The 10,250-nt window shown below is 46.0% G+C and overlaps 1 protein-coding gene across 2 annotated transcripts; it reads right to left on the bottom strand.

Annotated features, from left to right (window-relative positions):
• Nucleotides 1-2,250: 2,250 nt before the first annotated feature.
• On the bottom strand, nucleotides 2,251-9,477 carry LOC132837396 (histone H2B type 1-B-like). Of its 2 annotated transcripts, XM_060857062.1 has the most exons (2): nucleotides 9,465-9,477; nucleotides 2,251-2,603 (listed from the first exon to the last, which is right to left on the bottom strand). In XM_060857062.1, exons 1-2 carry the CDS (start codon nucleotides 9,475-9,477, stop codon nucleotides 2,251-2,253), a joined length of 366 nt encoding a protein of 121 aa, XP_060713045.1. The 2 variants fall into 2 exon arrangements, with proteins under 2 accessions (XP_060713045.1, XP_060713044.1); XM_060857061.1 differs by lacking the exon at nucleotides 9,465-9,477 and having other exon boundaries at nucleotides 2,251-2,631.
• Nucleotides 9,478-10,250: the final 773 nt, after the last annotated feature.

The raw sequence follows: 10,250 nt of genomic DNA, 5'->3' as shown, positions 1-10,250 counted from the left end.
CAGGGTGAGGACCAGTTCAGTCAGTCGAAGGAGGGTGTCAGTGGAAGGGTACTGGTTAGTGCGGCGGGAAAGGAAGAAGCGGAGGGCTTTGAGTCCTTCGTGATGGGGGATGGAGGTGTACAGGGACTGGATGTCCATAGTGAAAATAAGGCGTTGGGGACAGGGGAAGCGAAAATCCTGGAGGAGGTGGAGGGCGTGGGTGGTGTCCCGAACGTAGGTGGGGAGTTCTTGGACTAAAGGGGACAGGACCGTGTCGAGGTATTGGGAGATGAGTTCGGTGGGGCAGGAGCAGGCTGAGACAATGGGTCGGCCGGGGCAGGCAGGTTTGTGGATTTTGGGCAGGAGGTAGAAACGGGCGGTGCGGGGTTGTGGGACTATGAGGTTGGAGGCGGTGGATGGGAGATCCCCTGAGGTGATGAGGTCCTGGATGGTCTGGGAGATGATGGTTTGGTGGTGGGAGGTGGGGTCGTGGTCAAGGGGGCGATAAGACGAGGCGTCCGCGAGCTGGCGTTTGGCTTCAGCGGTGTACAGGTCAGTGCGCCAAACTACCACCGCGCCTCCCTTGTCTGCGGGTTTGATGGTGAGGTTGGGATTGGAGCGGAGGGAGTGGAGGGCTGCACGTTCTGAGGGTGAGAGGTTGGAGTGGGTGAGAGGGGTGGACAGGTTGAGTCGGTTGATGTCACGGCGGCAGTTGGCTATAAAGAGGTCGAGGGCGGGTAGGAGGCCTGCACGGGGTGTCCAGGTGGATGGGGTGTGTTGGAGGCGGGAGAAGGGGTCGTCAGAGGGTGGGCGGGAGTCTTGGTTGTGAAAGTAGGCACGGAGGCGAAGGCGGCCCTCCACCGCATACGTGATCGACGATGCCCTCCACCGCATACGTGATCGACGATGCCCTCCACCGCACACGTGATCGACGATGCCCTCCACCGCATCTCCTCCACTTCCCGCTCCTCCGCCCTTGAGCCCCGCTCCTCCAACCGCCACCAAGACAGAACCCCACTGGTTCTCACCTACCACCCCACCAACCTGCGCATACAACGTATTATCCGCCGCCATTTCCGCCACCTCCAAACGGACCCCACCACCAAGGATATATTTCCCTCCCCTCCCCTATCAGCGTTCCGCAAGGACCACTCCCTTCGTGACTCCCTTGTCAGATCCACACCCCCCACCAACCCAACCTCCACCCCCGGCACCTTCCCCTGCAACCGCAGGAAATGTAAAACTTGCGCCCACACCTCCACACTCACTTCCCTCCAAGGCCCCAAGGGATCCTTCCATATCCGCCACAAGTTCACCTGTACCTCCACACACATCATCTATTGCATCCGCTGCACCCGATGTGGCCTCCTCTATATTGGTGAGACAGGCCGCTTACTTGCGGAACGCTTCAGAGAACACCTCTGGGCCGCCCGAACCAATCAACCCAATCACCCCGTGGCTCAACACTTTAACTCCCCCTCCCACTCCACCAAGGACATGCAGGTCCTTGGACTCCTCCACCGGCAGAACACAACTACACGACGGCTGGAGGAGGAGCGCCTCATCTTCCGCCTGGGAACCCTCCAACCACAAGGTATGAATTCAGATTTCTCCAGCTTCCTCATTTCCCCTCCCCCCACCTTGTCTCAGTCGGTTCCCTCAACTCAGCACCGCCCTCCTAACCTGCAATCCTCTTCCTGACCTCTCCGCCCCCACCCCACTCCGGCCTATCACCCTCACCTTGACCTCCTTCCACCTATCCCACCTCCATCGCCCCTCCCCCTAGTCCCTCCTCCCTACCTTTTATCTCAGCCTGCTTGGCTCTCTCTCTCTCTTATTCCTGATGAAGGGCTTATGCTCGAAACGTCGAATTCTCTATTCCTGAGATGCTGCCTAACCTGCTGTGCTTTGACCAGCAACACATTTGCAGCTGTGATCTCCAGCATCTGCAGACCTCATTTTTTACTTAAATCAGAAGGCAATCGTTTGAGTGAAAGACGTGGGCATTTGTCTGCCTGAGGCAATCAAGCAAGATGAAAAATGACTCACTGGCGCTTGATCTGCACTCTCCAACCTACTCCCGAATAATTTTCGAAGTACTTATTAACACAACATATATCTTTAGAAGTTGAAACGCCGTATCAAAAATCACATGGAAACTAAAACAAAGAACTCTTGAAGAAATGGTTCAGCTGCCTCAGGGATGTTGTGGGTGGCTCTTATAAGAGCCTTTGGGTTGTGGATGTGTGTGTTTCAGTGCAGTGCGGTCCTTCACTTGGAGCTGGTGTACTTGGTCACCGCCTTTGTGCCCTCCGACACGGCGTGCTTGGCCAACTCCCCGGGCAGCAGCAGCCGCACGGCGGTCTGGATCTCCCGGGAGCTGATGGTGCTGCGCTTGTTGTAATGGGCCAGGCGGGAAGCCTCCCCCGCGATACGCTCGAAAATATCGTTAACGAACGAGTTCATGATGCTCATGGCCTTGGAGGAGATGCCGGTGTCGGGGTGAACCTGCTTCATCACTTTGTAGATGTAGATAGAGTAACTTTCTTTCCTGGACCGCTTCCTCTTTCTGCCACCCTTTGCTGGCGCCTTCTTGATAATTTTCTTCGCGCCCTTCTTGGAAGCTTGCTGGGCTTTCTTCTCATCAGCCATTGTCCTGCTTACCTTCAGAAACAGAATAAAGGAAATCAGCCTCGGAGCTCCCTCTTTATAGACTGACGGCGTCATCAATGCTAATGAGGGATTGGGGAATGCCTGACTTCTGATTGGGTAGTTTACACAGTGTCAATCCCCAACATGGAGTCTCTCTGATTGGTTCGTGTGAGACTCAATGTGGATCTGCAACGAAATGTGAAGTGGATGGTGATTCTGCTCCTGTCAGGCTGGCTGAGGGAGATTTGTTTTGTATCTGTGATACAGAAAGTGACTGTGGTATTGGCTCGGTTTCCTTGTGCTTGTTGTTGTCCTGATGTGTTTCTAGCTCCGCATGTCTATTTCTGATGCTCTATATAGGCTGGAATTAACACAGAACTTGTCACTGTGTGAAAAAAAACTCATCCTTTCGAAATTGCGATTACATTTGTTGTCAAGTTACACAAACCACTGGAACATGACTGTCAATGTTTTCTACACTTGGGGTTGATGCATCTCGTTCTTAAGTTGAAAATAAATGAAAAGTTTCTACGTAATACTTTTCTTGAGTCACGAGTTGAGTCACGTCTGTGGGATGAATATATTTCTGAGACCTTGACTGATAACTGTGGGACGTATCGGTAACTGAACCACGTTGCTGCACTTTTCAATTAAGCGTCTTGCAGTTTCATGCAGTGGTTTATAACATTTCTCAGTCTTACGCGAATGTCTGTTAACCAGCAGCTGTCATGTCCTAACCCAATCTAATAGGTAGTGTTAGTGTTACTTACAGCGTGGAAACATGCCCTTCGGCCCAACAAGTCCACACCGACCCGCCGAAGCGCAACCCACGCAGACACGGGGAGAATGTGCAAACTCCACACAGTCGGTCGCCTGACGCGGGAAATGAACCCGGGTCTCTGGCGCTGTGAGGCAACAGTGCTAACCACTGTGCCACCGTGCCGCCCACAAAGACAGATTTCAAGACAGATTTTATTCTGTAACCATCAAACACTGACGAGAGCGGTAAAACGTTATACTATTTGCCAGTCACTTGGAAATATTCCTCCAATCTGTGCCCCAGGGGAAAGTGAGAACTGCAGATGCTGGGGATCAGAGGCTTATGCCCAAAACTTCGAGATGAAGGGCTTATGCTTCTCCTGCTTCCCGGATGCTGCCTGACCTGCTGTGCTTTTCCAACACCACACTCTCGCCTCCAATCTGTGCCCGTCTGTTTCTGGGATGTATTTTTGTAAACTCTATTTCACAGTCTTAACATGTCAGTATGTTACTGGACTGTAACTCAAACCTTCTGAAGTGTACCTTGTTGCTTTACTCTGTCGGTGTCAATTTTGAAAGTACCAGGTACCATTTTGGACAAACTCAGGTAAGACTCACTACCCTCCACTCCCAAACCCGATGAATATTAGCTTATGCAAAGTGAAGTTGGGTTTGTATTTGTAACTGCAGCATTTTGATAAAGGATAATGCTTTGTACATTGTTACTGACAATATCTACAATGTCACTGCGGATGTTACATTGTTCATGCTAGTTTATAGCTAATCGATACTTGTATTATATCCTAATAATTTATTGCTTTGCAACTGACTCAGTATTTCATTCTATAAATGCCAGTTTATTGTTTCTAATCTTGTATTTACTCAGTATCAGTTAATCACTGACATGACAGAGAGCAAATATCTCAACATCTCAAAGTTTCTGATGAAATGGATGGTTAATCTTATTTTTCACTCCACCCTTGATACATAGGGTAACGTATAAACGAATCGATCAGTGTCTGATCTGTGAGTACACACATATCAGTAAGTTAATAATAAAGTGTATGGTGAATAATGCTGCAGATACAGATTACATGGTGTAGTTATTCATTTCTTTCGATTTTGTATCACTTTAAATATCTCAAAGCAGAAGACCATGTGTACTCTGTCATGAGAACAGATCACCAAGGCTTTAGTTATGGTCTTCATCTCATTTTGATGTTTAGTGCCCATAACCAAAGATTCCCTTATGTATCAAAAATGATATATGGCTACATGAGCATACATTAAGCTGATAACTCAACACTAACTGCTCTCTGTGGAACAGAACAAGGGGAGAATGTTCTGCATTGCTCTCTTAGACAGAAGGCTTCCTGTTCAAAACTGTGTCCCTTACTCGGGATTCTCTCATGAGCAGTGACATACTCCCAGCATCAGCTCTGTCAACTCCATTCAGATTTTTTTTTTGCTCTAAAGATCAAACATTGTTCTTCAATACTCCAATGAGAATATACCCAACTATTTTATACGTACAATGAGAGCTTATGTATCAATCTGCAGCTCTAAGCTTCTGCTATTTGAATATGTGAATACAGGTATCGCCCTCTCCCAGTAAGTTTGTGCATACTTGAGTGAAGTTATCACTCTATACCTGTTGGTTTCTATTGTGTGAATATGACAGTTTCTAGTCTGTAAATGGGATAGTTTAATCAATCGTCTATGTCAGTTTCTGCAACCTGCCATCTTCTGCGAAGTGAACATGTGGGGGTCCATATTGAAATGTACCTGTTGCTTTCAGTGACAGGAATGCATGAGTTTAGTTATCATTCTTTTCCTGTCAGTTTCTTTGATGTGAATGTATTGGTGTAGTTATCTATCTATACTGATGAAGGGCTTTTAAACAAAACGGTGTAAAAACAATGACTGCAGATGCTGGAAACCAGATTCTGGATCAGTGGTGCTAGAAGAGCACAGCAGTTCAGGCAGCATCCAAAGTGCAGCGAAATCAACGTTTCGGGCAAAAGCCCTTCATCAGGAAAGCAAAACATCAATTCTTCTGCTCCTTGGAAGCTTCCTGACTTGCTGTGCTTTTCCAGCATCACACTCCTGACTCTAATCTCCAGCATCTGCAGTCCTCAGCTTTGCCTATCCATTTGTACCTGTCAGTTTCTGATCTCTGAATATGGAAGAGTAATTATTGATCTGTTCATCAGTTTCTGTAATTTGAATATGACAGTCTGGTTATCTATCTCTCCCTGTCAGTGTCTGTGATGTGAAGATGACTGTCCACTTATAGATCTGCCCCTGTCAGATTCTGCTGTGTGAATATGAGAATGTCATTACCAGTCTTTACCTGTCAGCTTTTGCTATGTCAATGTGATGTTAGTTATCAATCTGCCTCATTAGCTTCTAGGTAAATGTAAAAATGTAGTTATCAATATATACCTGTGAGATTCTGCTCTGGGAATGTGGGTGTGTGATCAAAATGTACCTGTCAGTTTCTATAATATGAATATGTTTGAGTGCAGATTTCAATTTCTGCAATGCGAATGTATTTGTGCAATCATCAGACTATCCCTGACAGCTTCAACTATATGGATGGATGAGTGCATTTGTACCTGAAAGTACCTGTACCTGTCAGTTTGTGTTCTGTGAATGAATGAGTGTACTTACACATTTGTCTCTGTTAAACATGACACTTGCAGAAACTGCAGGAGCTCTACTTACTTCAAATCTCTGTTGGTCAACATGAATAAGATTTTATCTATTGCCATCCATGTCAGGGTGGCACAGTGGTGCCAGGGACACAGATTCAATTCCAGCCTTCGTTCATTATCTGTGTGCAGTTTGCACATTCTGCCCATGTCTGCATGAGTTTCCTCTGCGTGCTCTAGTTTCTTTGCATGGTACAAACATGTGCAGGGTTGCTGGATTAGCCATGGTAAATTGTCCTGTATTATTCAAAGATGTGCAGTGGCAGTGGGTTAACTATGGTAAACGTGGAGTTATGGGGACTGGGTAGGGTCTACATCTGGGTGGGATCCGCTTTGAAGAGTTGTTGCAGAGGGATGGGCCAAATGACCTCTCTCTGTACTGGAGGAATTCTATGTACTTTAAATGAAAGTGAGAATTTTTCTACCATTGTTAGTCTCGACTGTGTAAAGCAGTTGGAATAATTTCCACAACTTTTATTCAATGGTATAATTTTTGACTGTAAGTTATATTCTGCATCTGTATTTTGAATTTATTGTTCACATGTTTATAACCAGACCACTTTATGAGAGCTTTCTCACTCTGTGTCCAATAACTTCTGGGTATCTGTCTGAATGTGTACCTCTTCATGTCAATATTTGATTTCCCTTTGGACAGGTATGATGTTTTGGAAAGAGTAGGGGGTGATGGCTGTTTATGCTACATTCCCCTGAGAATCTAAGTTTCTGGTACTGAGACTGGCTCGAATGCAATGAGGGATACATTGGCTTTTAGATTAGACTTACAGTGTGGAAACAGGCCCTTCGGCCCAACAAGTCCACACCGACCCGCCGAAGCGCAACCCACCCATACCCTTTACATTTTACCCCTTACCTAACACTACGGGCAATTTAGCTTGGCCAATTCACCTGACCCGCACATCTTTGGACTGTGGGAGGAAACCGGAGCACCCGGAGGAAACCCACGCAGACACGGGGAGAACGTGCAAACTCCACACAGTCAGTCGCCTGAGGCGGGAATTGAACCCGGGTCTACAGGCGCTGTGAGGCAGCAGTGCTAACCACTGTGCCACCGTGCCACCCAATTGTGGCTTCCAGAGATCAATTGTGTGAGGGGATTCTGTAGTCCCAGGTACAGACAGACATTTCTGTGGCTAGTAGCGGTAAAGCAGAATGGTGTGTTGGTTCCCTGGTGACAGGATCAAGGATGTCTCAGAGAGGGTGAAGAATGTTCTCACAGGGGAAGAGGGGACAGCAAGAGGTCATTGTCCACATTGGAGAAAGTGAGGACTGCAGATGCTGGAGATCAGAGCTGAAAAATGTGTTGCTGGAAAAGCACAGCAGGTCAGGCAGCATCCAAAGAGCAGGAGAATCGACGTTTCGGGCATAAACCCTTCTTCAGGAATTCCAGAAGAAGGGCTTATGCCCGAAACGTCGATTATCCTGCTCCTTGGATGCTGACTGACCTGCTGCGCTTTTCCAGTAACACATTTTTCAGAATTGTCCACATTGGGACTAACGACATAGGAAGGGAAAAGGTTGAGATTCTGAAAGGAGATTACGAGAGTTAGGTAGAAATTTAAAAAGGAGGTTAATCCCAGTGCTACAAGCTAGAGAGGGCAGGAATAGGAGGATAGAACAGATGAATGTATGGCTGAGGAACTGGTGTATGGGGAAGGATTCACATTTTTGGATCATTGGTATCTCTATTGGGGTAGAAGTGACCTGTACAAGAAGGACGGATTGCACCTAAACTGGAAGGGGACTAATATACTGGCAGGGAAATTTCCTAGATCTGCTCGGGAGGATTTAAACTACTAAGGTGGGAAGCACGGAAGTAGTGAGGAAAGAGATCAGTCTGAGACTGGTACAATTGAGAACAGAAGCGAGTCAAACAGTCAGGGCAAACAGGGACAAAGTAGGACTAATAAAATAAACTGCATTTACCTCAAAGCAAGGGGCCTAACAGGGAAAGCAGATGAAGCCAGGGCATGGTTAGGGACATGGGACTGGGATATCATAGCAATTACAGAAACATTGCTCAGGAATGGACAGGACTGGCAGCTTAATGTTGCAGGATACAAATGCTCCAGGCAGGACAGAAAGGGAGGCAAGAGAAGAGGGGTAGTGGCATTTATGATAAGCAACAGCATTACAGTTGTGCTGAGGGAGGGTATTCCTGGAAATACATCCAGGGAAGTTATTTGGGTAGAACTGAGAAATAAGAAAGGGATAATCATCTTATTGGGATTGTATTATAGACCCCCGAATAGTCAGAGGGAAATTGAGAAACAAACTTGTCAGGAGATCTCAGGTATCTGTCAGAATAATAGGGTGGTTATGGAAGGGATTTTAACTTTTCAAACATAGACTGGGACTGCCATAGTGTTAAGGGTTTAAATGGAGAGCAATTTGTTGAGTGCATACAAGACAATTTTCTGATTCATTATGTGGATGTATCTACAAGAGAAGGTGCAAAACCTGACCTACTCTTAGGAAATAAGGCAGGGCAGGTGACTGAGGTGTCAGTGGGGGAGACTTTGGGCCAGCGATCATAATTCTGTTAGATTTAAAATAATGATGGAAAAGGATAGACCAGATCTAAAAGTTGAAGTTCTCAATTGGAGAAAGGCCAATTTTGACCGTATTAGGCAAGAACTTTCGAAAGCTGATTGGAGGCAGATGTTCGCAGGTAAAGGGACGGCTGGAAAATGGGAAGCCTTCCGAAATGAGATAACAAGAATCCAGAGAGGGTATATTCCTATCAGGATAAAAGGAAAGGCTGTGAGGTATAGGGAATGCTGGATGACTAAAGAAATTGAGGGTTTGGTTAAGAAAAAGAAGGAAGCATATGTCAGGTATGGACAGGATAGATCGAGTGAATCCTTAGAAGGGTATAAAGGAATAGGAGAATACTTAAGAGGGAAAGATTTAAAAAAGCCCTAATGGACAACTTTTTCACACAGAGGGTGGTACAGGTATGGAATGAGCTGCCAGAGGAAGTGGTGGAGGCTGGTACAATTGCAATATTTAAGAGGCGTTTGGATGGGTATATGATTAAGAAGGGTTTGGAGGGATATGGGCCCGGTGCTGGCAGCGGGAGTAGATTGGGTTGGGATATCTGGTCGGCATGGACTGGTTGGAGCAAAGGGTCTGTTTCCATGCTGTACATCTCTATGACTCTATGAGACATAAGGGGCAGTTTTATTTTTAAACAAAGGGAGTGGTAGCAGTGGAACACACTGCCAGGGGTGGAGATGGAAGAAGATACAACAAGGGTATTGAAAGGACTTTTAGGTAAGCAAATGAATATGTAAGAAATAGAGGGTTATGGACCAAGGCCAGGGAGAAGGGATTAATTGCATTTTGGCGGCATGTTCGGCACAGCACGTTCCTGTCCTGTACTATTCCATGCTCAGATTTTAATGCAGTGTATATTTTGGAAGAGAATTCATTCAAGTTGATTGAAACTGGGTAGGATGCATTTAGAATAGAGAGAAAAAAATATAAACTTCCGTTTCCTCAGTGGTGTTTGACTCTTGGTTTGAACATATCTCTCTGGGAATGGAGCTCAATGTCAATCCACTCTGTGACTGTGGAAAGGATGTTCTTTGCTCTAACAGCAGTAACATACCTGCTGTTTGTTGGAAGCAGCTGGTCACATTTGGCTCTGTACCGAGGGAATATTACATTGTCTTGGTCCTTTGAGTACTGCCTGGAGGAAGACAGAAGGGATACCCCCTGTAAATCAACATCAGCTGTGATTGGCAACATCAATCTAACATTCAGTTCCTCATCATTAAGGTTTTTTTTATTTAAAGCCAGCAATTTAAACTGAACCATGGGTCTGATTCCACTCCTGCCCTGAGCTGTTCATTGTCCATTTTTTCTTAAAATTCAAAGCCCAAATGAATGTGATCCAGAAATGAAACAATACCCGTACAGCTCCATAATGCAAATGGATATGTGGGTATATGAGTTTAGTTATTGATCTATACCTGTCAGTTCCTGCTTGGTGAATGTGAGAGTGTAGTTATCAAACTGTAACATTCATTATATGGTCAATATGTTTACATATTCATCCTGCAAAGTCTGGCAGGGTCCAATTGATAACAATTGAATCATAAAAATAATACAGCACAGAGGGGG

This window comes from Hemiscyllium ocellatum, chromosome 49 (assembly GCF_020745735.1).
Source record: "Hemiscyllium ocellatum isolate sHemOce1 chromosome 49, sHemOce1.pat.X.cur, whole genome shotgun sequence".
Classification (NCBI taxonomy): domain Eukaryota; kingdom Metazoa; phylum Chordata; class Chondrichthyes; order Orectolobiformes; family Hemiscylliidae; genus Hemiscyllium; species Hemiscyllium ocellatum.
This window is presented reverse-complemented; position numbering and strand designations above follow the sequence as displayed.